This window comes from Macaca thibetana, chromosome 13 (assembly GCF_024542745.1).
Source record: "Macaca thibetana thibetana isolate TM-01 chromosome 13, ASM2454274v1, whole genome shotgun sequence".
NCBI lineage: Eukaryota > Metazoa > Chordata > Mammalia > Primates > Cercopithecidae > Macaca > Macaca thibetana.
In genome coordinates this window covers 3,458,635-3,486,068 of record NC_065590.1, presented here as the reverse complement: position 1 = coordinate 3,486,068, position 27,434 = coordinate 3,458,635, and the positions used below count along the sequence as shown (strand labels likewise).

General features: G+C 42.1%; 2 protein-coding genes across 3 annotated transcripts in view; both read left to right on the top strand.

Annotated features, from left to right (window-relative positions):
• The window catches only part of MITD1 (microtubule interacting and trafficking domain containing 1), a 977,552-nt gene that overhangs the window by 447,304 nt on the left and 502,814 nt on the right, over window positions 1-27,434 (top strand). The window lies entirely within an intron of this gene.
• AFF3 (ALF transcription elongation factor 3) overlaps window positions 1-27,434 on the top strand; it is a 579,971-nt gene that overhangs the window by 447,832 nt on the left and 104,705 nt on the right. For both annotated transcript variants that reach the window (XM_050755037.1, XM_050755038.1), the window contains one exon: window positions 25,264-25,301. In XM_050755037.1, coding sequence (XP_050610994.1) covers window positions 25,264-25,301 — 38 coding nt within the window. The remainder of the gene's footprint in view (window positions 1-25,263; window positions 25,302-27,434) is intronic.

Sequence of the window (27,434 nt, the reverse complement as noted above, 5' to 3'; positions counted from 1 at the left end):
AAAAAAAGTCAAAGGAGAATTTCAAGTAAGAGTATCTGAGCATAGCATAGCTATGAGGTCACAAAAAGAGGTTACTCATCTCATGGGAGAAACTGAGGCACCAAAAAGGTAGAAGAGCTTGAGGAGTCTGGAAACCAGATTGGCAGGTGGAGAATACCCAGTGGAAGAAGGTTAACTGGGCAAAGAAGGCCACTGAGGCTTTGAGTTTTTTAGAGATCTGTTGATTTGTTTCCAGGGCAGCCAGATATCTGCCACACAGCAGTCTCAGCCGAAATGGAGAATGGCTTCACTCCTAATTTTGGCTTCTTATCTACATGACGATAAGCAAATGATTTCACCTCTTTGTGTTTTTTCCCATTAAGTGGCCTGGATACATAGATTATGGATTAAATCATATCAAACATGTAAATTGTGTATGCTTTTTATTAGAAAAAGGGTTCACAGACTATTTCAATCTGCAAACCTTTTTAAATTTGGAAATAATTTCCTGAGCTATTTCCAGGAAGTATTTCCAATGAAAACTCAATTTTAATAAACATTACTAATGACATACTATACATGTTCTCCAAGGCAGCGAGAGCTTTTAGTTGACTCATTTTGCTTTTTAAGCTACTCCCTTCCATTCCGTATTCACTGATAATATTGTGTTATGAATGTACAGGTCAGATCCTTTATTCTTGCATTTAATTCCTATGTGAATATACCTTCCTATTTTTGCAATAAAAGGAACTGACAGAATGAATAATTTTTATACAGTAATCCCTTTTTCCTAATTAAGACTCCAGACAGTGGTTTCACATATGATACTTTAAGTTATTGCTTCAACAGTAATTGCATTAAGTTGTCCTGCTTTGGCCTGTAATTATACCCTGGTCTAATCACAAAATTGTAATTCCCCTACTTTTAAACAAGACAAATGATACGGTATTTTTTTCTCTTCAAGACCAAACTATGCTTTATCCCTGAAACAGCATAGCCTGTGCACAAACACACACACACACACACACAATCGTTCCCTGGCATTCCGAGATAATTGAACATTTAACATAAATAATTTTTCTGGATGTAAAATCAGAGTTTGTACCTTAAACCCAAAATATTTTAAAAATCCCTTGCCTCAATAAACATAGTACAGTGTGTGAAAATCCTGAACCTTTTCTGACATTATATCTGGCTGTCTTTGTGAATATTGGTCCAACCAGCCTATGTGCCACTGTAATAAAGAGGTGTCTATGAGAGCTTCAAGTTGATATACCTGCCTGCCCTTCCTCAGATCGCCTCAGACTTCGTGCTTTTGAACACTCCTACCTGAAGTTTCCTTTTCTCCCCATTGCCTTTGTGATCCTAAAGGTCAAAAGACAGTCTAGTTTAGTGGTTAAGAGCACAGCCGCCCCACGCCAGGGATTCAAATCCCCACTCTGCTACTTAGTTTTGTAACCTTGGCCCAGACTCTGAACTGCTCTCTGCCTCAGTGTCTCTGTTTGTAAAATTGGAATTAATGCTAGATCCCCAAGCCTGCCACTTTGTCAAAACTTGAGGTCACCCATCATCTTCATGTCACTAGATCCAATAGGCACTTTTTTTGTATGTATACACACACACATACACACACACAGACGGAATTTCACTCGTCACCCAGGCTGGAGTGCAATGGCAATGGTGCGATCTTGGCTCATTGCAACCTCCGCCTCCCGGGTTCAAGTGATTCTTCTGCTTCAGCCTCCTAAGTCACTGGGATTACAGGCACCTGCCACCACACCCAGCTAATTTTTGTATTTTCAGTAGAGACGGGGTTTCACCATGTTGGCCAGAGTGGTCTCAAAATTCTGACCTCAAGTCATCCACCTGCCTCGACCTCCCAAAGTGCTGGGATTACAGGCGTGAACCACCGTGCCCAGCCTGTTTGTATATGATTTATAAAAATGATGTGTCTTTAAAAATGATTTTTTATATATATATGTATGATATAACCAATATCAAGATGAAAACACAGACATGACCAGCCTCCCAGGTGCCCGCACGCTCCCACCAGCCACCACTCTACAGAAGAATAACCACTTTCCTGTGTTCTAACACCATAGTGTAATTTTGCTTATTTTTGCACTTTATATCAATGGAATTATTTGGCATGTACTCTTTTGTGTCTGGCTTCTTTCGTTCAACATTGTTCACCCATGTTGTTACCTGTAATTGAAGTTTGTTCATTTTCATTGCTGTATCCTGTTTCATTATGTGTGTACGCCATAATTTACTTACTCATTCCACTGCTAACGGGCACGTGGATATTTCGGTGGGGGTTGGGGGGTAAAATAATGTGCTCTTATTAGCATCCTTGTACAGGTCTTTTCATCCTTGTACAGGTCATTTCTTGAGCACATGGGAACATTTTTGTTGGGTCTATACCCAGAAGTATAAATGCTGAACAGTAGGGTGTGTGCATATTTACACACCCTACGGATACATTTTAATTAATACATTTAGACCATTTTCATTTGAGTAAATTATCTCAAACCATTTTCCAAAATGGTTCCACCAGTTGACACTCCCACCAGCAGTGTAAGAGAATTTCAGTTACTCTACATCCTCACCACACATTTGTCTTTTTAATGTTCACGAGGGATATTGATTGGAAGTTTTCTGTTTTGTACTGTCTTTGTCTAGTTTTGATATCAGGGTAATACTGACCTTATAAAATGAATTGAGAAGGGTCCCCTACCCTTTTCTCAAAAAGACTGTGTTTTTAAAAAACGATGTTAAGTCAAGCACAGTGGCTCAGGCCTGTAATCCCAGCACTTTGGGAGGCCAAGGTGAATGGATCACCTGAGGTCAGGAGTTCGAGACCTCAATATAGCTTGATGGAAGCATCTTTAAGAAGTGGCTATAGCCATGGAGAGTGGATAAATGCTTTTTTACTCAAATAGGTTATTTGTGTATTAATATATAGCCAATTTAAGATATTAGGCCTTATATTTTTGTCATCTCTGTTAATACTTTTGATGTTTGGATAAAACTCATTTGAAAAATCATAGAGTTGAGCCTGACCAACATGATGAAACCCCGTTTCTACTAAAAATACAAAATTAGCCAGGCATGGCACATACGACTGTAATCCCAGCTATTTGGGAGGCTGAGGCAAGAGAATCACTTGAACCTGGGAGGCAGAGGTTGCAGTGAGCCAAAATCGTGCCACTGCACTCCAGCCTGCGTGACAGAGCAAGACTCCATCTCAAAAAAAAAAAAAAGAAAAAAAGATATTAATTATTTAGCAGAATTCTCTAGTAAAACCATATGGGCCTGGAGATTTTTAAAGTTAAAAATTCTATTTCCTGGCCGGGCATGGTGGCTCATGCCTGTAATCCCAGCACTTTGGGAGGCTGAGGAGGGCAGATCATGAGGTCAGGAGTTTGAGACCAGCCTGGCCAACATGGTCTCAAAAAAAAAAATTTTTTTTTTATTTTTTTGAGATGGAGTCTCGCTCTGTCCCCCAGGCTGGAGTGCAGTGGTGCAATCTTGGCTCACTGCAAGCTCCACCTCCTGGGTCCACGCCATTCTCCTGCCTTGCCTCCTGAGTAGCTGGGACTACAGGCACCCACCACCATGCCCAGCTAATTTTTTGTATTTTTTGGTAGAGACGGGGTTTCACCATGTTAGGCAGGATGGTCTCGATCTCCTGACCTCGTGATCCACCTGTCTCGGCCTCCTGAAGTGCTGGGATTACAGACGTGAGCTACCATGCCCAGCCAAAAAAAATTTTAATAGTTATAGAGCTCCTCAGATTATCTAATAGTCATAGGGCTATTAGATTATCTGTTTCATACTGGGTGTGTGTAGTACTGTGCTCTTCGGTAATAAGTCTATCCGTTGTCATGCTTATGTGGATAGGGTTGTTTATAGTATTCCTTTATTATCCTTTTGACGACTGCAAAATCTATAGTGTCAGCCCTGTTTCAATACTGATACTCATCATTTGTCTTCTTTCCTTTTTTTATCAGTCTTGCTAGAGGTTTCTTAACTGTATTGATCTTTTGAAAGAACTAGCTTGTTGCATTAATATTATCTATTTGATTTTTCTGTTTCAGTTTCACTGATTTCTTATCTTTATTTCTCTCCTCTTGCTTGCTTTGGGCACATTTTTACCCTTTTTCTAGTTTCTTGAGGGAGATTAGATTATTGACTTGAGATTCGTTCTTTTGACTCTCAGCCATGCTATAAACTTTATCCCACAAATATTGATGTGTTGTATTTCGTCATCATTCAGTTCAATGAGACTTCTTCTTCGACTCGTAGATTATTTAGAAATGTGTTGTTTAATTTTTAAGTGCTCAGAGATCCCCCTTAATCTTAATTTTTATTGGTTTCTAGTTTGGTTCCTTTATGGTCAGAGAACATAGTCTGTATGATTTCAATTCTTATACGTTTGTTGAGGATTTTTTATCACCCAAGATATGGTTTGTATTGGTATATGTTTTATAGGCACTTAAAAGAATGTATATTTTGCTGTTGTTGGTTAGAGAGTTCTATTAATATCAATTATATTTCTCTTATTTGATGTTCTTTTGTATCTTTTCTGGACTTTCTGTCTAATTGCTCTATCTAATGTTGAGAGAGAGGTGTTGAAGTCTCTGGCTATCACTGTGGATTTATTGCTTCAATCAGGTTGTTTTCACATATTTCGCAGCTCTGTTAGTTGGTGTGTGTACATTTAGGATTGCTGTATTGTTGCTAGATTGACCCTTCTATCATTATGTAATGACCCACTCTGTCTCTGGTCATTTTCTTTGCTCTGAGGTCTACTTTTTCTGATAGCAGTATAGCTACTCCTGCTTTCTTTTGGTTAATACTTTCATAATGTAACTTTTTTCCATTTTTTCACTTTCAGCTTACCAATATTGTTATATTTGAAATGAGTTTCTTATATACAGCATATATTAATAGTTGTCATATTTTTATTCACTTTGCCAGTTTATTTTAATTGATACATTTAGACCATTTACATTTAATGTAATTATTGATTTGTTAAAGCTTACATCTACCACTCTATTTTTTGTTGGGTTTCTTCCTGGTTTTTATTTTCTTTTTCTTTTTTGTTGCCTTTCTGTGTATTCCTTAAACCTTTTGACTTCTACTTTGATTTGTCTGTAACATTTGTGTGTGTGTGTCTTTGTACAGCTTTTTTAGTGGCTATTCAAGGTATTGTGCTATATATACATAACTTATAACAATTCACTGGTACTGTCATTTTGCAAGCTTTCTCCCTTAATATCCTGTAACCTTTGTTACAGAATTTATAATAATAGATAATACAAATGTAGTTTTCTGTCTTCCCAACTTCATGAGTAAACAACCTGAATTTCACTGTATGTCTTATTTATCTTTATTTCTGTACCTCATGCCATGGCTGACTGACTTCTAGCAGAGAAACCTAAACTTCTCAATACCACATCTGCACCCCTGCTTCCATCTTCACTCATCCTCCCCCCGCTCTCCTGTTGTGAGAGGACACTGCCCTGCTCCTATCCAAAGTTCATCCGTTTCCTCAGAGCTACTTAGAGACTTGTTCTTTTGATCTCATTTTGCCCCATCTCTTTACCAGAAATGCTCCTCATTGGGCCCCCAGTGACCTCCATAGAGCCAATTATACTGGGCTCTTTTCAGTCCCCTGTCCTACTATATGACTTACAGCATTGAACACTGTTCATTACCCACTCCTCTGTAGGAGTCTAACCCCACACTCTCCTGGTTTGGGTCCTGCCTCTCCGGCTTCTCTTCTCAGGCTCTTTTGCTGACTCAGATTTTCTCCCCAATGTTAGAAACTTTCCATGTTTATTCCTGACTTTTCTTCTCCATGTCTGTTCTCTGGGTGATCTCATCCATTCCTATGACCTTCAATTTTTATATACTGACAATTTCTAAAGTTATATCCTCAGCTCAGAACTCTCTTCTGAACCGCAAACCTACTTGACTTTTCCATTTGGATGTCTCACAGACATTTCAAATTCACTCTGTGCCCAACTGGACTTCTGGCCTTTGCCACCGCTCTACCCAAGACACACAAACATGTTCCTCTTGTTAGTGTTCCCATTTCCAAAACTAGCACTGCCAAATGCCCAGCTGTTCAAGCCTAGAAACTTCAGACTCATCCTTGATGATTCCCTGTTCCTCACTCAGGTAGTCACCTCATCTCTAAGTCCTATAAACTCAGCCTCTAAAATTAAATATTGGTCCATCTACCTCTTTCCATTCCCAGCTAGTCTAAACCAGTCTGGTATGAACTATCATATTTCTGTTCCCTGCCCTCTGTAATATAGCCTCCCCACAGTGATCTTTTAAAAATCAGATCAAGTAATTCCTTGGTCTAAAATCTTAAATGGGTTTCCCATCCCACCTGGGATCAAATTCAGAGCCCTCGGCATGGCCGCCACTACCCTGCACCATCTGGCTTTGTCCACGTCTCATCTTCACACTGAGCTCATTTGAAGCCTAGCCCTTCTCTCAGCTCCTGCAGGAAGCTGAGCTCAGCTGCTGCAGGAAGTTGAGCTCAGCTGCCTCGGGGCCTCCATAGGCCTCTACTCCCTCATTTTTGCCTTGCGAACACCTACTCATGTTGGAGGTGCAGCATAACTTTCACTTCCTCAGGGAGACCTCCCTCTTATCTAATCGACTCCCGGTTAGTCCTTCTCACAGTATCCTTCATCTTTTTACCTAAATCTCATTGTAATTTTAGTTACATGTTATGTTTACTTTTTCTAACTGTCTACAGCAGCTAAACTGGAAGTTTCCTGAGGGCAGGGACTGTGTCTGGCACTGCAGAACTGCTAAATATTTGTTGAATGAATGCATGGATAAATGCATAGTGATGCCTTCAATTGAGAGTATTTCCCACTGTCCATTGTACAGTATCAAAGATGACCTTTGCTCTGTCTTTGTTCCTTTTTCTGAACTCTGTGATTTTTCAAATGAGTTCTATCCAAACATCAAAAGTATTGACAGAGATGACAAAAACATAAGGCCCAATACCTTAAGGTTAGCTGTAGATTAATACAAAAATAACCTATTTGAGAAAAAAGCATTTATCCAATCTCCATGGAAATGTCTATAGCCACTTCTTAAAGATGCTTACATCAAGCTATATTGAAGTTACAAGTTTTCATAAGTTATCTCAAACAGAAGCCTTCACAACCAAGAGACTGGGTTTCTCCACAGCCTTTCCTTTCAAGGATAACCAAATTTTGGTTGTAGCCTCTAGTGCTGGGGTTGTGACGGGGTTTCCTTAGAAAGTTTACAGACATAAATGAAATGGAAGCATAGCCTTATGGTTGCACCTATGGTTTTCATACCGGATGAGGTTCCAACTGGAAATAGCACAAAAGATTTGAGAATCAGTTTTCTTATTTATCTGAGTAAATGAAAGGCATGTGATACCTGGAGTAATTTGTTTGATCTCCTTTCTGTAACTGTTGGTTTTAACAATTCCAAAGGCCAATGTTTTTATGAAACAGTGTGAAGGAATTAGAAGACTTAAGACATTAAGTACTAAAAAAAATAATAATAATAATAGATTAGGAAGGGAGTGATGAATTATATTGCAAGTCTTCCCATTTGGCAAAAAGATGAGCTCTGCCTCTCAAGTCAGGGTAAGCTTGGGAGGTTGGACACAAGCAAATATATAGATGGCATTACTGTAGCTAAGGCGTGAGGAGAGGGACACATGATTAAGACTTTCAGCAAGGAGCAGCCGAGATAGTGTCAACTGCAGACAGGTTTTTCGGAGATGACAAATACATAGCTTAGGGAAAGGAAGGGACCAGAGATCTAAATTGAATGGCTATGTACATGCCTGCAGCTTCCAGTAATTACATTATCCAAACATATTGGGCAGTCTTTTCATTTTTAACTATGTAGCCACCTTTTTCTCTTTAAATGAGCATGGTTTGTCCACTTTAACTGACTATTTTAATTTTACAGGCAACAATCATTGGATCTAATCTGTAGAGGGAAATTTCCCCATTGGCGTTAATTTACTTCTTGCACAATGAAAAGTTACCTTTTAATCCTCAATCAATGTTTGGAGAGCATGCAATTAATTTAATAGATATCTAGATCATTAACATAAATCTGCAAATTAAAGAGCCAATTATTTTCTTATTTATAATGCATTGAGTAATAATCGTGTCTCTTAGAAATAATCGAAAGCCTCGCTTCATCAAGATACCAAGATTGTAGATGAGGTTGCTCTGAGCACAAAATTGCAGTTCTTATTGCTGTTTCCCTTGGTTTCTTATGGAGCAGCACAAGAAACATTCCCATCTCAATTCTGTGCTCTTTACCATAGAGATTACTGGATGACTCACATCAGTTTGGGGTGTACTATTAAAAGCAGATTGCCAATTGTAATGGAAGCTCTTCATTTTTTCCCTTGTTTCTTTTTAATATGACAATTGCATAACACAAAGCAGAGCTTTTAAAATGTCTGAAAGCATTGACAGTACATGTCAATCAGTAACTAAATGAATTAGCTAAATGATATGCACACATGAAATAAAAACATAGGAGGTTTTTGCAGCCCAACTCTGCTTCCTGAGGTGCATTTTTCTTCTGAGGATCAGCTTGGTTGATCCTGAAGCTCTTGGCCTGTGAAAATTTATTACCCACAGAGTCAATCTGCATTCAGGCAGCCAAGTCTGAATAAATAGAGTCATTGTGCTTGTCTGGGATTTGTGGCCAGGGTTCATCCAGTCAGCGTGACATTCACATCCCAGGAGATTCGTAAAAGCCAACACCCTGGTATGTGCTCTTGAATCCTGCCAAAATTGTGTAGAATTATATAAACAGGAGTTGAAGCAGTAATCAGGACCAGGTTTGAGGGGCAAGGCTCCAAAATCAAGTTTCTCCTATGTTAGAAATGAACTGTATTGTCAATGTTATTTGTAGGCAAACAAGAGCTAGACAGGTTTTGCAAAAACCTGAGCATAGTCTCAAATACCTGCTAAGTACCAAACATCATGTAAGATGCTGGCTTGTTGGTATTAATGAATTACACATTAGTAATATTCATTATGATAACTTAACCACAGATATTTTAAGTAAATGTTCAATGCCAGGAAATCCCTTGCCCTAATGGATCATACAAAAAGTATATACTAAATATATTAAACCTCATAGCAACATAGTAAAAAAGAATACTGTATGTTCGTTTTTCTTTTTAGTCTTGCATTTTATGTTATGCCTGAGCTAAATACCCAATCTATTCATAATAACTAATTGGTTTCTATTAATATGGAAACAGAACAATAACTCTAACTGAAAACTGCCTATCAGACCTTTTTCGTGTCCATATATGAAGTAATCATATATTTGAACCTCCCATCATAATCAGTGAAACTCAAATGTTCAGCAGAAGGTTTGGTTTGTTTGAAGCTTTTAGGTTTGCTTTTTTTTTTTTTTTTTTTTTTTTTTTTTGAGACAGAGTCTCGCTTGGGGTGCAGTGGCGCGATCTCGGCTCACTGCAACTCCCGGGTTCACGCCATTCTCCTAAAGCCTCCCTTTAGTTACAGCCCATTCGGCTAATTTTTTTTTTTTTAGTTTTCACCGTGTTCTCAATCTCCTGACCTTGTGATCCGCCCGCCTCGGCGTCCCAAAGTGCTGGGATTACAGGCATGAGCCACCGCGCCCGGCCGACAGAATCTTGTTCTGTCGCAAGGCTGGAGTTCAGTGGCGCGATCTTGGCTCACTGCAACCTCCACCTTCCGAGTTCAAGCGATTCTTCTGCCTCAGCCTCCTGAGCAGTTGGGACTATAAGTGTGCGCCACCACGCCCAGCTAATTTTTGCATTTTTAGTAGAGACAGGGTTTCACTGTGTTGGCCAGGATGGTCTCAAACCCCTGACCTCAGGTGATCCACCTGCCTCGGCCTTCCAAAGTGTTAGCATTATAGGTGTGAGCCACCGAGCCTGGCCAGTAATTGTATTTTATAAATAAAATTTACTGTCACCAGAAGCAAACACAAAATTATTTTATTTTATCATGGCACTCTTTATAAACATTTGCAAAAAGCACAAGCATAGGTAGAAATATACAAACGTGTAATTGCCTTTGTTTCATGTTAATGGACTATAATTTCCAAAATTGAAATGGTCAGTCAACTTAAACATCACTGAGCACAAAGGCTCACAACCCTGTTTCCTAAAATATTTTCTCATTGAATCTCCTCTGGAGACTCAATAGAGATTTATGGAGAACTAGTTGTGCCCCACCAACCTGGGACCATGGGATATGCCTAATTTCAGCCTGAGGACCCTGAATGGAAATCTGGAAAATGAGAAAATTATATAAAAATCAAAACGCGATCCATCAAATTAGGGCAAACATACAGTTAACACAAAAATGGGAAACCATTGCCTTGGTTATATTGAAGAATTCCTAAAAGGATCTACATTTTTGAAAGTAAGCCGAGTTTTTGTTAATGGTGGATATCAATACCACCAGCACAGACTCTCCATTCAGGAACCAGGAGAGGGGCTAGGCCTCATTAGTTGATAGGCACGCTTTTCTCAAACACAGCTGCCAGCAGGGTTGCTAGTTGGCAGAGGAAGTGGAATTCTCCCTCCAGGGGACATTCCTATTTAACTCAGAGGAATAGCCCTTTGTCCCATGACTTCAGGTTTTTTTCTTCAGTAGCTTTTTAGGAAGTGAAACCCTGCAAGAGATGTTTTTCCTTGGAGTATACGCTGTCCCTCATATCCAGGCATGGGCAGTGTCACATAATAAAGGATTTACCGACAGTTACTCAGGTGTTTGGTCCAGATACACAGTTGTAAAGTTGAGTTTTTGTTTTTGATTTTCCAAAGCTTCTCCGGGTAGAGCTGGTTATCTCATAAGCCCAGCTTTTCTCAGGAGACTCTCTTAGCCTGTTGTTTCCACATGGAGAAAAATCACGTGTGTTCCTTCAAAGTCCCTTGGCACTTCCCAATTCCATCCCCACCAGATCTGCAGCCAAAAGGTTGTGTTAATTAAAACAAGACATCTTTAAGAAGCAGACCAGATAGTGGCTAGAATGTTAGGCCCCCAGACGTGGTCATCTACACACTAGAAAACCCTGCACACAGGGGTTCCAGTAGAGAGATCGGATTCTCCAGAGAGATCTGACTCACACTATTTCTCTGAGTACCTCTTCTTTCAACCTGGATTTGTTCTTAAAGTTCAAGGCGTTTCAAAGAAGACTGTGTGATTATTAGACATTAAATGCGAAAGCACTTTCACATATAAATCGTAAAGCACTATTCACTTGAGAGGTGAAAATCCTAATAACAGTACTAACACACTCAGAACCGGTTCAGCTTTCTCTGGTACAATTGGTTTGCAAAGTGCAATTAGGAGAATCTTTCCTAATCATTACAAACCTATTTTTACCTTCAAATATTGCTATTTTGCCTGAGTAAAAAAGGTTTAAATGAAACATAAAGCCAGGCTTAGATTTAAGTTCTTCAAGCACAGATTGCATTTTTAACAAAATTACCAAAACATTTTGTGTTATTTTCATCTGGTCTTTCCACAAAAACAAAGTAACATTTGTATTTCACAATTTAGGCCCTAGTTGCTCTCATAATACTCAACCACCTGCCAAGGCCAGTGGAAAGTGGACAGGACTCTGCCGAAGCATCATATTGCGATCGCATAAGGACTTTTTCAAGGTCCAAAATGTATTTGGCAAACTCAACAAAATAGGAAGTGACTAATCCCAGTATCCACCTGCTGAGCCAAAGATGAAAGCCATTAATGGGCATCGCCATCTTGGCCTTGCTCAAGGTCTGGCCTGCACTGAGATTGCCCTGTGAGATGAGTTCCTGGAACCTGTGGATGACCAAAGCCCAGACGAGCAGGCCACAGAGTCATGATGGAACCTGCCGTACTTAGTGCTTTCATCTGGTGGAGGGACTGGACCCCAAAGCAGCAGTTTCTGCGCACACAGGTCTTTTTGTGCCAGGACTTTTGATCCGTTGCCCGAGCAGGACCTAAATAGTCTAGGCTGTGATGAGGAGCTACGTTGGTATCACCTTTATGCAAAGCTTCATCGTGTGCATACGATCGCCCCACAGTCCAGTCACTCTGACATGTCATCTCTTCTGCATTAAATCCCACCAAGGCTGGAACTAGCTGGAAGGACAAGTCAACTGTCACTTTTAGAACTTAGCACTTATTACGGGTGATTTACTTTCTATTTTTTTCCCCTAAAATTGTGTGTCACAGACCTCTAGAAAAGATCTGCCCATTCTAGTGAGATCTGGAAGCCAAGGCAGCTGTCCAGAAAGTAAACCACCTCCTCACTTTGACCAGCATCACCATCTGCACTCCACATTTAAACTTCCATTCCTAAGAACCAGGAGTTGAAATGCATATACTACTGCATTGTATCTCCTAGCAGCTCAGCCAGCATTAGGTCCGATGGCTACTCTTGTTTGTTTGCTGTCGCTTTGAAATTGTAGCTAGACAGGCACATGTATGCGTGTGTGCACATCCAGAAGGCACAATTGCCTAGCCAAAACTCAGTCCCAGAAACCATGTTTCAGCCACCTGCTTCTGAGAACAGGCAGCTGAGCTTGGATCTTCCACTAGCATCCAACAGCACCAGTAGGTTTGCCCGCTCTGCCAGGTGAATCTTCAGTGATGTTTGCTCCTACCCAGACCTCACCCAGCAGGTAATTCCTTTACATAGTTCTGTCATGATGAGCCCTGGAGGTAAAAAAATAAATAAATAAATAAATAAATAAATAAAAATTCTTCCCTAGAAGATTTTGACAAGGGCTGAGATCAACAATAAGGATATAACCCTCTTGAGAAAGAGAAGTTAGTCTCGGAAACCTGAAATCCTCCCATCTCCTTTGCCAACACTTGTCTAAGAGGTGACTCCTGTTATTCCCCTTGACTAGCACCCCCAGATAAAGGTTTCCCCCAGTGTCTGTTAGCATTCATCCAGTGTCCTGGCAGTCCTCTTCTCACTGAGACTGCCACAATTCAGAATTCACCTAGTCCCGTCTGCTTTCTACCTCCAGCCACAGGAGTCCACAGTGAGGCCGAGGCAGAATGGGGCTGCTCTGTGGAGCCCTCACTGGCCTGGTTCCTTTACTTACTGACTCTGAGACCATAGGCAAGCTAATCTTCCTGGACCTCTGTTTCAGTATCTTAAATGCACTGGACAAAAATATTAAAGTAGGCCGGGCGCGGTGGCTCAAGCCGGTAATCCCAGCACTTTGGGAGGCCGAGACGGGCGGATCACGAGGTCAGGAGATCGAGACCATCCTGGCAAACACGGTGAAACCCCGTCTCTATTAAATACAAAAAACTAGCCGGGCGAGGTGGGGGCGCCTGTAGTCCCAGCTACTTGGGAGGCCGAGGCCGGAGAATGCCGTGAACCCGGGAGGCGGAGCTTGCAGTGAGCTGAGATCCGGCCACTGCACTCCAGCCTGGGTGACAGAGTGAGACTCCTTCTCAAAAAAAAAAAAAAAAAAATATTAAAGTAGATGAATATAAAATATTTTCTATGAATATAAATAAACATTAGTATAAAATTAATGAAAGCAAGCCTGGCCAACGTGGTGAAACCCCATCTCTACTAAAAAGCAACTACAAAAATTAGCCAGGCGTGGTGGCAGGCACCTGTAATCCCAGCTACTCGGGAGGCTGAGGCAGAAGAATCGCTTGAACCCAGGAGGCGGAGGTTGCAGTGAGCCGAGATCGTGCCATTGCACTCCAGCCTGGATGACAAGAGCGAAACTCCATCTCTAAAATAAAATTAAATTAAAAATTCCTCCTTCTCCCTTCTGGAACCCTCATCTCCATTCCCCTCTCTTCAGGAATGTTCTTTATTTGCATTGCTGAATTTTTTTTTTTTTTTTTTTTTTTTTTTTTTGCAGTGCTTATTTAGATAACAGAAGAAAAGGAGTACAGGAAGAAGTTAGGAAAGTTGATTTACGTAAGAAAAGGCAGGGAGCTATCGATGGAAGAAGAGATCTAGAAGGTGGGAAGAGGAGGAAGAGATGAGAATGGTGCTCTGGAATTTTAGGGGAGAGGATAAGGAGAAAGAAAGGAGATTTCTGCCTCCTCTCTGAAAAGGAGAAGAGATTGGACAACTGCCACAGGGTGTGGGACTTAGAAAAGGCAGAGAGTGGGCTGGGCACGGTGGCTCATGCCTGTAATCCCAGCACTTTGGGAGGCCGAGGTGGGTGGATCACGAGGTCAGGAGATAGAGACCATCCTGGCTAACACGGTGAAACCCCGTCTCTACTAAAAAAAAAAAAAAATACAAAAAAATAGCCGGGCGAGGTGGCGGGCGCCTGTAGTCCCAGCTACTCAGGAGGCTGAGGCAGGAGAATGGCGTGAACCCGGGACGCGGAGCTTGCAGTGAGCTGAGATCCGGCCACTGCACTCCAGCCTGGGGGACTGAGCGAGACTCCGTCTCAAAAAAAAAAAAAAAAAAAAAAAGGCAGAGAGTGGGCTGGGCACGGTGGCTTATGCCTGTAATCCCAGCACTTTGGGAGGCCGAGGTGGGTGGATCACGTGAGGTCAGGAGTTCCAAACCAGCCTGGCCAACAAGGCGAAACCCCATCTCTACTAAAAATACAAAAATTAGCCAGGCGTGGTGACACGCACCTGTAATCCCAGCCACTAGGAGGCTGAGGCAGGAGAATTGTTTGAACCTGGGAGGCAGAAGTTGCAGTGAGCCGAGATTGTGCCACTGCACTCCAGCCTGGGTGGCAGTGAAACTCCATCTCAAAAAAACGAAGAAAAGGCAGAGTACAGAAGATTCAGAGGGTTTTACGATATTTTACACAGTCTGTTTCTTCCTTGGACTTCTCTTATCAGGAGACGTTGATACTTACGTTCTTTTTCCAGGCTTCTGTAGCATATCTGTGTTTCTTTCAGATGCAATACCATGTTTGGACTGGCCCTGAGACAGCCCTAATTTATTTGGGTTACATGTAAAATAGGGATAGATTCACCGCAGACTGCTAATGGTAGTATCACCACAGTAGTGAGATGGAGGTGGTGTTTGTTTTGGTTTGTTGGGTTTGTTTTTTACTTGTTATATGTGCTATTTTTTTCTGCGGTAAACATATACTACTTAGTATGTTTAGAACAATTTAACGCCCCCACCCGGTGTGTATCCTATGCATGCAATAAAGAAGAAGTTTGAAATCTGAAGGCTTTTAGCTAGATGTTACATATTGGTATTTGTATGACTCTATTTTCTTTCTCCCAGAGCAAACTAGAAGTGTTGAGAATGGAGGTAACAAACAGAACCTAGCTCATAATTAATGGCAATGGAGTTTTGTGACTATGTTCTTTAGAAGGACAAAATAGTTACGTTTAGAACAGAAAGGAGAAAGATTAGTAACTTTACCACCTGTCCAGTGGGGATCATGTATAGTTTAATAATCCCTAATCTAGTACCCTGAGAGAAATTTTTGCTGAAAAAAATGTCACAAGAAAAAAAATAAATTTCTTACAAGGAGAATTAGAGAGAATACCATTTTAATTTTTTGCAAAATAACAGTTCAGTGACAATTTGTCAGATCCTTTTCCCTAAAAGAGTAATTGACAATCGAAGAGGTATGTGTCACACGTGTCAGTCCGTGTGAAGAGACCACCAAACAGGCTTTGTGTGAGCAATAAAGCTTTTTAATCACCTGGGTGCAGGCGGGCTGAGTCTGAAAAGAGAGTCAGCGAAGGGAGATAAGGGTGGGGCCGTTTTATAGGATTTAGGTAGGTAAAGGAAAATTACAGTCAAAGGGGGGTTGTTCTCTGGCGGGCAGGAGTGGGGGTCACAAGGTGCTCTGTGGGGGAGCTCTTTGAGCCAGGATGAGCCAGGAAAAGGACTTTCACAAGGTAACGTCATCGCTTAAGGCAAGGACCAGCCATTTTCACTTCTTTTGTGGTGGAATGTCATCAGTTAAGGCGGGGCAGGGCATTTCACTTCTTTTGTGATTCTTCAGTTACTTCAGGCCATCTGGGCGTATACATGCAAGTCACAGGGGATGCGATGGCTTGGCTTGGGCTCAGAGGCCTGACAGTATGCCTGTTTCAAAGCAGACCTTCCTTTGGGAAAAGAAAAGGAATGCTTAATTTGTAATTGTACTAACAGAAGCTTGACTAAACTTCAGAATCCACGTCAAAGAATGAAGCCTCGTTACCAGTTTGATGGCCTCATCCTCTGACACAAAAGCTTTTTGAAATGAGGTTGAATCAAAAGAATGAATGAGTTGAAGGCTAATTCATCATCCTCCAAAAGGTTCACTATTACAGCTTGGTCATCTGCTGACAGTTGTCAAGCATTGGTGCACCCAGAGCTATTGGTTGCACCTTGTGCCAAGGGTTATTCAGTCCTGTAACTGGTACCACTTCCTGTCCTCAAGGAACTGATATCTAGCCTCCCTAAGCCTGGGCCTTTATGGAGTTAGTGTCCAGCTGCTACTCCCTATAGGACAGTGATGCCGCATCTCTTAAACTGTGACTTGCCCCCGAGAATCTGGCTTAGGGCTAGATATCACCCACCCTATATCATGGCGAACACTAATAAACTCACGCATGGTCATGGTCTTCTTGCCATCATCCTCCCACTTCAGAGTGACCTCTTACCACCCCCACACCAGTCATGTGTCCCATAGCCCTCCTCCAGCATCCTTCAGGGCCCCTCTCACCCATAATGTTGCTTTCCTGGTGTTCGGAATGTCCTGCCCTGCAGGGTGCCACGTATCTTCCGTGCCCTCCGTAGAGCTTTAGCCTGGACAGGGACAGTCCCTGTGACTCCCTCTCACGCTGTCCTCACACCTTTCTCTTCTTGCTCCTGACTGAGAGCGGCTGCCTACGTTTTCATTTGTGATGGCAAAAGCCTCCAGGGCCTAGAAGAGCCACGTGCTTTGGAGCAGGGAGAATCACGAAGTGGATGTCACACGTGGGTGTATCTCTAGGGGGTGAAATGTCCTAGAAATGCTCAACAAAAATGAGTATGCCTCTCAGTCCTCTCAGATCTGACCTGCCAAATCAGAGCCTTCCCTGACAATCTGGCCTCACATGAGGCCCCCAGATCACTCTGTTGATAACAGGATCCACCTTATGAGATAATGTTGCCTGTGCAAACTTCATCTGGTGTGGTCAACCCTAGTCAGCATTTTTCTCAGAATATACTAGGTGCTTAATAAATGTTTGTTATTGTCTATCAAATTTCTAGTAGACGTAAACAAACCTAAGCAATGTGGGGAAGCAGAAGATAGTCAAATATTTTTCAAAGAGGAAAGTAGATCCAAGTATTTAAGCAAAGCAAATAGGGAAATAATACACAGATATGAAAAATACATATTTCCACACACCTCTTAGATTGGAGATAGTGGCAAATAGTAGTGGTATTTGCCATCCCCTGAGGTTACCTGCTCACATCTTGTAAGTGTTATGGGTTGAGAGAGAGCTCTTATAGGTGGAGGGAAGATGAGCGAGGATCTCTGCCGTCAGTGTCCTTGTAAGGAACTTGGGAAACCAAAACTAAAATTGTCATGAGGCAGACGGCATGCTCCCCAAAAATGACTGGAATCCAGGGCTACCCCATGGTACAGACTAGGAGTGCGTGGAGAGGAGCTTGAGAATTTTTACAAAAGAGTTCAACACCTAACAGAAAGGGTGAGCTAGGCCTCCGAGTGTCTGCAGTGAACAGAGGGAGGAGCCGACGGACAGAGAGCCAGAAAATCACACAAGCATCAGCTGGACTCAACATTAGGAATTGGAGGGATTTGTCCTCTGCTGACCCCGTGCAGCCCTGTGCTTTCGTTATTGGCATGGTCCTCAGGCCCTGAGGTCTGCCTTCTTGTGATGATCTTATTTAACAGGTTTATAAGCAGCAAGGCATATTTGCACAGAGCAGTCCTTATTAGAGCGACTGCACAGCCCTATGTGCCTGGAACAGCCAGATTTTCTCATTTTGTCTCTGACTCTAGTCTGGTTAGCATCCCCTTCCACTCTCAAATTTGTTCTTATTTGGATGATAAATTATATTATCATCCCTGACTCTGCCCGACCCCTGTTGAGAATGGGTTGAGGTCAAAGTCGGCTGAACAAAATGCTTCCTAGGCAGCATTTATTTCTAGGAATCCGCAAATGCAAAATACTCATTATTACTGAGGAAAAAGCAGGAGTAAGAATTTTTCCTTTGTCTTGCAAATATTACTAAATGGGTTGAAAAATACTAAATGGAAGCCCACAACATAAACAGTTAAGAGACCCATTAGCTAGGACTAAAGTGAAAAATAATGGCATAAAAGTGAAGATAATGAAACATAAAATTGCTTGTAGATGTGGAAGGAAATTAAACTGTGAAATAAATTAATAAGTACAAGTCTCAACCTGAAAAAGAACAGCAAAAAAGTAAGGCTTTACAAATAGAACTTGTATAAAAATATGTGATTGGGTCTAAATTTTACAGTGTGCTTCAAAAACAGTAAAACACAAACTAAGATTGGCTGCAAGGGCATTTATTCAAGTACTTGAATATGGATACAACATCCTATCACAGGTGCAACAAGCTGATTAAAATCCCTGTGCAGAGATACCTCCTTTATTGTAGCAGAATAAATCTGATACTGTTGATAGCAAAAATGGAGATTACTGACATCCATAATGAAAACACAAAGATATATCCCAACCAGTTGAAACTTAAATCTTTTTCTCTTAGAACAGTAGCAAAATGTAGACCCAAAAACCTCAATCCATTTGACTATTATTGATGTTTCTTACTTAATTGGCATTTAATAACTTCAGTCTCATGTATCCAGCTAGCTACTCAGAGTCACCACTGAAACATCTTGTAGGCAACGTTAACTTCACACACCCAACACTCAATTCTACCTTTGCCCCCTGCTCTTATACCCCCAGTTTAATCCACTTAACAAGTGGATCTCCATCCATACCAGGCGCCGAAGCCAGAAACCTGGACCTCACACCTCACGCCTCACGCCTCTCCCTGGCCTGCCACATCCAATCAGTCACCTGTTCCCTCAATCAGACCTTCACAATGTAACACAAGCTCTCTCCGTCTTCACTACTACCATGCTCCTCTCTTGCCCACATCACTGCAATAACCTCAAACTTTGTCCCTTCCTACCCAATTCCATTCGTCATGCAGAAGCCAGCGTGATGTTTGAAAAATCTTATTGCCTCACTCCCTACTATTTTTAAAAGATATATAATAGATTCACAGGAAGTTGCAAAGAACATGTAAGCAAGCCCCATGCATGCTTCACCCAGCTTCCCCTAATGTCAACCCTTCAATGACTTTCTATTGTCCTGTAGTTAATAGCTAAAATACTTCACTTGACCTCTAAAACCCTTGGGATTGGCCTCATCTTGCTGCGCTGCTGTCCCTACCACTTGCTGAACTGCAGCACGGTGACATCTTGTAGTTCTTCAACTGAGCCAGGATCTAGGTCAGCTCCTGGCCTTTGCTCCCAAACTAGAGCTTCCCTGCCTAGAGCACTCCCCTCACCACCCACCCCCATTTCTCTGATCTGATCATTTTTCTTTATCCTTTAAGCCTCAGCTTTGTTATTTCTTACTTAGTAAGCCTCCGTGGACACTCATTCCAAACAAGGTTTCCTTCATTAGTTGGTTTCAGAGCACCCTGTCCTCTTCGGCCATGCCCCTTGGAATGTAGACTGTTGTGTGTGTGTGTGTGTGTGTAGCTTTTCATGTCTGTCGCACCTCTAGACACTAAGCACAACATGGCAAGGGCTTTGTCTGTTGTGACTGTCACCCAAGGCAAGTCCAGTGCTTGCACATAGTAGGTGCTTCAGACTGAATTACAAACCTGTCTGGGCGTAAGTTCTGTTTCTATCAAATAAGAAATGGGATCATTCTGAGAGCCCTCTGAATTTCAGCCTCTCCCTTTGTTTTCCTCCCCACTGCAGGATGCATGAACTTGTTCAGTGCTTGACCCAATTACAGTAAGGGCATTTAATTTCCTCTTTGATTTCCCTTCAATAACAGATTGTGACTTGTAATTCATTTAGCATACATTGAAACCTGAATATCTACTGCTTGTGTTCCCAAGCAACAAGCTTGCTATAATAAAGACAGAGAAAATATGTCATCTCTTGAGGAGAACCTGAAAATGGCAATTTCTGGCAGAAAAAAAAGAACATGTTTTGTCTCATAGACTGGAGCTTAGAGTCATTCATGAATGAATAATGAACTCAGGAAAGATCAATGACGTGTTCTCTTAACCCTCTCAACCTATTTTGCTGAGAACTGAATAAAAGAAAAGTTGCAAGGAAGAGATGATGAGAGATTTAGGAAGAGAAAAATATAGTTGCTGTAATGGATAACTCTTGAAGGAATGAAATTGGGCGATTCATCTAGTTTACTATGAATGCTCTTTCAAGTTTCAACCATGAGTCACCTAAGTAATTTTTTCTTTGCCATTTAATTCCAATATTTATTTGTTTTATTATTTTCCAATGGTAAAATAAAATAGTGTGCAAAAAACGAAGTTTTTTTTTAAAGAGAGGAGTCAGTAAAAACATCTTGGTGTTCTTTGCTCTGGTATATGACATACAATTAATATAATGCCATAAAGGGTTTTTCCCTCAAGGAATTATTTTAAACATCTAACATAAACTCCTCTTCTTTCATAATCGATGATGAGTTTTTGTAAAATTTTTAATGATGTAGAATAACTGCAAATTCAATAGCACAGTGAAAATCGGTCATTAAAAAATAGCAGAACAGGCTAGGTGCAGTGGTGCTTGCCTGTAATCCCAGCACTTTGGGAGACTGAGGCAGGCGGATCACTTGAGGTCAGGAGTTCAAGACCAGCCTAACATGGTGAAACCCCATCTTTACTAAATACAAGAAATTAGCTGGGTATGGTGGCATGGGCCTGTAATTCCAGCTACTGGGAGGTTGAGGCAGGAGAATCGCTTGAACCAGGGAGGCAGAGGTTGCAGTGAGCCGAGGTCGTATCACTGCACTCCAGCCTGGGCAACAAGAGCAAAACAATATCTCAAAAAAAAAAAAAATAGCAGTGCAGGCAATTGATGGTGCTAAGTACCACGGTGTTGCATGCATGGTAGCATACATCATGTGACCCATTGGAAGAGTGAAGAATGACAGGAGAACACTGCTTAGTGCCCGGTAGGGTGCTCTGTCTCTCAGCCGAGAAGGACCTTTTGTTCCCAGCATCATGCCAGTCTGCTAAAGGAAAGCAGCCCTTGCTCCAAGCTTCCAACTCAGCTTATATTAGAAGACGGGGCTGACATCAGTCCTGTGGCGTTGCCAACAGGTACCGCCACCTGGGATGCCTCAATTCCTAGGCACTCCAGTGGTGGCCAGGCAGCAGTGTTTCTTGCTTTTTGTTTGTTTGTGTTCCTTTTGCTTTTTAAATCATTTTCTGACAAGCCGCACACCAACAAGCACTGTTTCCGTATCACAGAAGGAGGCGGGAGAGAAAAGAGTCAATAGCCTTTTAAAATATTGACAGCCTTGGTCTATTTCCATGGCTAAGGGGAAATTCAGATGCCATGTTGAAGGTTTCTATTGAACTTTTAGTCACACCTCTTACGATTTCTGTTATTCCAGGAATAGCCAGTCTCTGATGGCTCCTGCTGAGATGATGTTAAGAGACAATACTCATAATACGTTCCACCTTTCTTTGGGGCAGTTCAAAAATACTTCTTGTATATTCAGCCAAACAGTCAGGAGTAGGGAGTTAAGTTCGACTCAAGTATCGCTGCCTAAAGCGAAAGCCGTCTTGCTGAGTGAGAGGGAAACTCTCCAGGAGACAGACCTGCCAGCAGTGATGCCACCTGTTGCCTGCTGGGTGCGTTTTATCGGCATGCTCTGGGCTGGCTCCCTGGAGGAGCCCAGGAGGACTGAGGGGAGAGGGAAGCACCATCCCTGGAGGTGTCTGCGTGGGCTCCTCGGGCTCCAGTCCTCTTCCCCTGCCTCTCGCTGCTCCCTCAGCTCTCCTTATCAAGAAGATCGGTGGATCTGCATTGTTTTTATCTGTTGAGGTAATCCTATGACACTGGAATGCCAGGACAAGGGGTCTTCATTTAGAATCTAGGGAATGAGGAGGGGACAGTAACCCCTTGGATTGTCCATAGTAGCCTGGACACGGACTGACTGTCTCTTTCAGCACCCCATCCAGATGAGGAAAGGGTGGTTGGGAAACTACGTCGGAGGTTGAAGGCCAGACGCAAGGCAAACGAATGGCGAAACCTGTCCCAGAATGTCGGACTCTCCACCCCCGGCTCGACAGACTAGATGGTTTTCCTAATTCGGTGTTGTCGCATTACTTAGGGAAGTTGTCTCAGTTCCTCTTACCTTTGCCAGGCCCCGGAGCTCATGTTCGCTACGTCGCTTCTTTCGGCTCTCCTTTCATTCCTACTCTGCCGCACTGTTTCTCGGCGGACACCCTTTGTCATTTTAAGGGGACAATTCTTCATCGTACAAGGGACCTTCCTGCCCTCTGAAGGGCGTTAGTATCCCTGGCCCCAGACACTACCTTCTATTATTGATCCCCCTCATGAATGTAATGCACAGAAACACCCTCATCAATTCCCAGACACCCAGGGTTTGGGAGTCATGGGTGCCCTGGTTGAGAGCTGCTGCCAGAGGCTGGGACAGGCCCCTGCTGTGCCATCTAACCCAGTACTACCGATGCCTCCGCTCTCCTGACCACATCCCTCCTTGTCTGTAAAATTAGGCTCAGATTTCAGTGGGAAGGCTTCCCCGACTGATTCGTTCCTCTAACATTTACTCAGCAGATATGTACGGACACCTGCTCACAGTGCCAGGCACCATTTGAGGAGCGGCCACCCATCCCTGCCCCTTCCTGACACTGCCCCACCTTAATCTTTCATGTCCATGTTATTCTAAAAGTGTACCGAGGTCATCCAGCTCCTACCTAGGAAGGAGCTTTTCTGGGACAATGACTACTTCTACTTTTGTTTTTATCCCAAGATGTGAAACTGTCACCAAGGGTATATTTTATTTCCATAACAGGGAAAATGGTTCTGAGGTGTCATTTTTTTCTAACCGGAAGATTCTATTTTTCCTGATACCTAAATGTGATGGGGGATCAGCATGACAAGTATTGTGAGTTCCTTGGTCAACAGTAAACGCAGGCCAGGCGCGGTTGCTCACACCTGTAATCCCAGCACTTTGGGAGGCAGAGGTGGGTGGATCATTTGAGGTCAGGAGTTCGAGACTAGCTTGGCCAACATGGTGAGACCCCCGTCTCTACTAAAAATACAAAAATTAGCTGGACGTGGTGGCAAGCGCCTGGAATCCCAGCTACCCGGGAGGCTGAGGCAGGAGAATCATTTCAACCCAGAAGGCAGAGGTTGCAGTGAGCTGAGATCATGCCACTACACTCCAGCCTGGGCAACAGAGAGAGACTCTGTCTCAGAAAAAAAAAAAAAAAAACCAGTAAACGTGACTTGTGCATCATGCAAGGAGGAAAGGACCATTGCACACTCCTTGTTTCCCGGTGCATGCTGAGTAGACCTGGTCTGCTGACCTCCCAATCATGACTTCTGAGACAGACAGCATCATATGCCGTCTGCCTGCCTTGGCCTCCTTGGGCCCAGAGATAGAAGGCAAATGGGTGAAAAATAGAATAGCCAGAGAAAAGGAAAGCAAGTACAAACTTAGGAGAATCTGATGGAGAACTGGAGCCTTTTGTTTTGTTTTGTTTTGTTTTTTTGAGACGGACTTTCACTGTTGTTGCCCAGGCTGGAGCACAATGGCACAGTCTCGGCTCACTGCAACCTCTGCCTCCCGGGTTCAAGAGATTCTCCTGACTCAGCCTCCCAAGTAGCTGGGATTACAGGCATGTGCCACTACGCCTGGCTAATTTTGTATTTTTAGTAGAGATGGGGTTTCTCCATGTTGGTCAGGCTGGTCTCGAACTCCCAACCTCAGGTGATCCACCCACCTTGGCCTCCCAAAGTACTGGGATTACAGGCGTGAGCCACCGTGCCCAGCCAAAATGGAGCCTTCTTCATATCTTTTCTTTTAGTTTTTTATTATGGGAAATTTCAGCACACACACCCACATTAATTTTAGTAGACCAAAAAAAGCAAAAAACAAATCAATACATTTTCAATACAAAATGAAAGTTTTGTTCATCTCATGTAGGGAAGTAGCCAGAATAATATAAGAACCTGCCCCGTGCTCATTGCCGAACATCAGCAGTTCTCAACCCAGGGCCATCTTATCTATGTATGTGCCCACTCACTCTGCCCTTCTCCCACTGTGTTTTTTGTGTTTATTTTATTTTATTTTATTTTATTTTATTTTATTTTATTTTATTTTATTTTATTTTTTTGAGATGGAGTCTTGCTCTTGTTGCCCAGGCTGGAGTGCAGTGGCATGATCTTGGCTCACTGCAACCTCTGCCTTCCAGTTTCAAGCGATTCTCCTGCCTCAACCTCCTGAGTAGCTGGGGTTACAGGCACCCGCCACCACGCGCAGCTAACTTTTTTTTGTGTTTTTAGTAGAGATGGGATTTCACCATGTTGACCAAGCTGGTCTTGAACTCCTGACCTCAGGTGATCCACCCGCCTCAGCCTCCCAAAGTGTTGCGATTACAGGCATAAGGGACCACACGCAGCCCTCCCCGTATATTATTTTAAAGGAAATCCCAACATCAGATAATTGTATCCATTAACATTTCTATGTGAATTTTAAAAACCATTGCCATAATATCATTATGCCTAAAACAAAGCAATAATCCCTTGAGATTTCTAGTGGCGTTCCATATTCCAACTGTAGAAACTTTTTCAATCTGAAATCCGAGTGAGAAATTACACCTTCATTGGGAAAGAAGCTACAAAGAAACCAAAACAGACCTTTTTGTTTTCTTATAGGAAAGAACAATAAAACAATGGGAAAGTGACTTCAGAGAAGTAGCTGTGGTCTTTGCCAATTGCCGGAGGCCTGTCCAAGCTTACCTGGGTGCAGTCCTTTGGCACCCCCAAACTCACTCCCTGGTTGCAAGTGTGCATTGCCAGGCTTCAGTTAACTCTCCGTGAAGGTTCATTTCATCGCACACATTTTACAACAGTGCTTTCTACTACATTGCTAGTCGTTTAAAATTTGGCCACATGGCAAAAATGTGTGTAACACAGGGTTTTTGTTTTTTTTTTAAGTGTTGATTGAGCACATAATTCAAAAGTCAGAATATTAAATAAACATCTCTGCCCTTTCTTTCTTCCAACAGGCAGCTCAGAGAACGGCTCTCCGCACTCTGTCTGACAGGTACATTTTGTCATTTTTATGAACTATAAATTGCTTTATGAAACATTGAGCCCTATTGTGGCATATAATTCATAATCGGATTTTGTCCCTAAAGTATCTGTGAACTGGGATGTTAAACATTTTGCATGCTTGGATTTGTCATGCATGTGTGGAGTTTATCACTGCAAAAATCGCCTTGTTGTATTTCATAGCAAATATGAAGAATCCCTTGTTGTGCAATGAAACAAGAGACAAGAAACTTAGAGAGAGAGGCCTGAATGGTGCGGTAAATTCTGAACTTTGGAATTGGCTGAGCTCTAAGCTCATTGTTCAGCAATAAGTACTTCATTTATTTTGAGATGTTTTCTTCGGACTTTTTCCATATCATTTCACTGGGAGCTATCTATCTTTTGATAAGATTCTCTCTCTTGAAATATTTTATGCACATAACCCAACAACTCACGGTCCCACGTGCTTGACTTTTTACTCCTTGCTTTGGCTTCTTTCTCCTGATGTGTGTTACTGAGTGAGATGTGTAAACCTCATCAGGAAATACACACAGGCTCTATTTTATATCCTGCTTTGTCTGAAAGGCTGGAGACAGAGAGTTGAATGAGGGTATGTAAAGTCACTTTCTAGAATAGGCCAGACCCTTGGTTTGGTTTGGTTGGTTTTGGTTTTGGTTTTTTCACTTACTAAGATTGGAGAGAGAGTGTGTGTGTGCGCGTGCGCACGCGTGTGCATGTTTTAAGGAACTGTCAGGAGGTAAAGATGAAGTACCTGTGTGTCTCCACAGCATTAAAAGCAGCAGGAGGAGCTGTGCCTTGCCTGGCTGGCTGGCACCTCCTCATTGTCTAGCTAACCTTCACCACCTTGCCTTTCTTTCCAGTTCCTTTTTCATGGAATGAGCCATCATTGACTGTGTAAACCAGCTTAGCTTGGTGCTTCCTCCAAAGTAAAACCTGTCACTTAGGCGAATTATCTGGTGTGCGTGAGTGAAAAGCATTTTCTGTGTGGTGGCAGACTGAGCATGAGTATTTTTATTTCAATTACAAAACGTTCCCCATGACAACCACACAAGCCTGTGTGTCCTGAGTGGCTGGCACATGATCTTCTGGAATTGCTTTTGGGATTTTCACAAAAGCTGATGACTGCGGTGCTTCTGAGTATGTCAGTAGGAGGAGGAAAGAGTCTAGATCAAAACACATTTAGAATATAACGTAGGCATTTCTTTCCTATACATATTTCTTTTCTGTCTCTGACTTTTCTTCTTAAGTAAGCAATTCCTTCAACAAAATGCACTGAGACGCAAGGGAAAACCCTCAAAGTTTACAAAACTTTGTCATTGTTAACGAGTACAAGATTTCTTTTGGGGATGATGATGTTGTAGAAATAGATTATGGTGATGGTTGCACATCCTTGTAAGTATACCAGACCGCTGAATTGTATGCTTTAAATGGGTGAGCTTTATGGAATGTAAATTATATTTTAGTAAAGCTACACATATAAATACAAAATGTCATTACGACCTTTAGTAGAATGAATCAAAACCTATTTTAGTAAAATATGGATTCATTTTGAAGACATGGTCGCAAATACAAAGACAATTCATCAGAAACTAGGACTGATACATTTGAAGATTTCTTCCCAAAAGATATACGACTTTGTCCTAAAGAGAAAATGTGCGTAGATTTTAATGATGAACAATGCCATTTCCTTTTTTTCTGATATTTTCACAAAAAAATCCCTTGTCAAGCCCATTCCTCACCCAAAAACAGAGGTTTTCACTGTCACCATTCTTCTTACACATTTCTTTATTCTCAAATATAATAGGGCATTTCCCTTACTGTACTGTAGCTCTTTTTGTTTTCTTTTTTTGTTGTTGTTTTTTTGTTTTTTTTTTTTTTTTTTTTTTTGGTGAGACAGAGATTTACTCTTGTTGCCCAGGCTGGAGTGCAATGGCGCAATCTCAGCTCACCACATCCTCTGCCTCCCAGGTTCAAGCAATTCTCCTGCCTCAGCCTCCCGAGTAGCTGGAATTATAGGCATGTGTCATCACGCCTGGCTAATTTTGTATTTTTAGTAGAGACAGAGTTTCACCATATTGCCCAGGCTGATCTCAAACTCCTGACCTCAGGTGATCCGCCCAGCTCG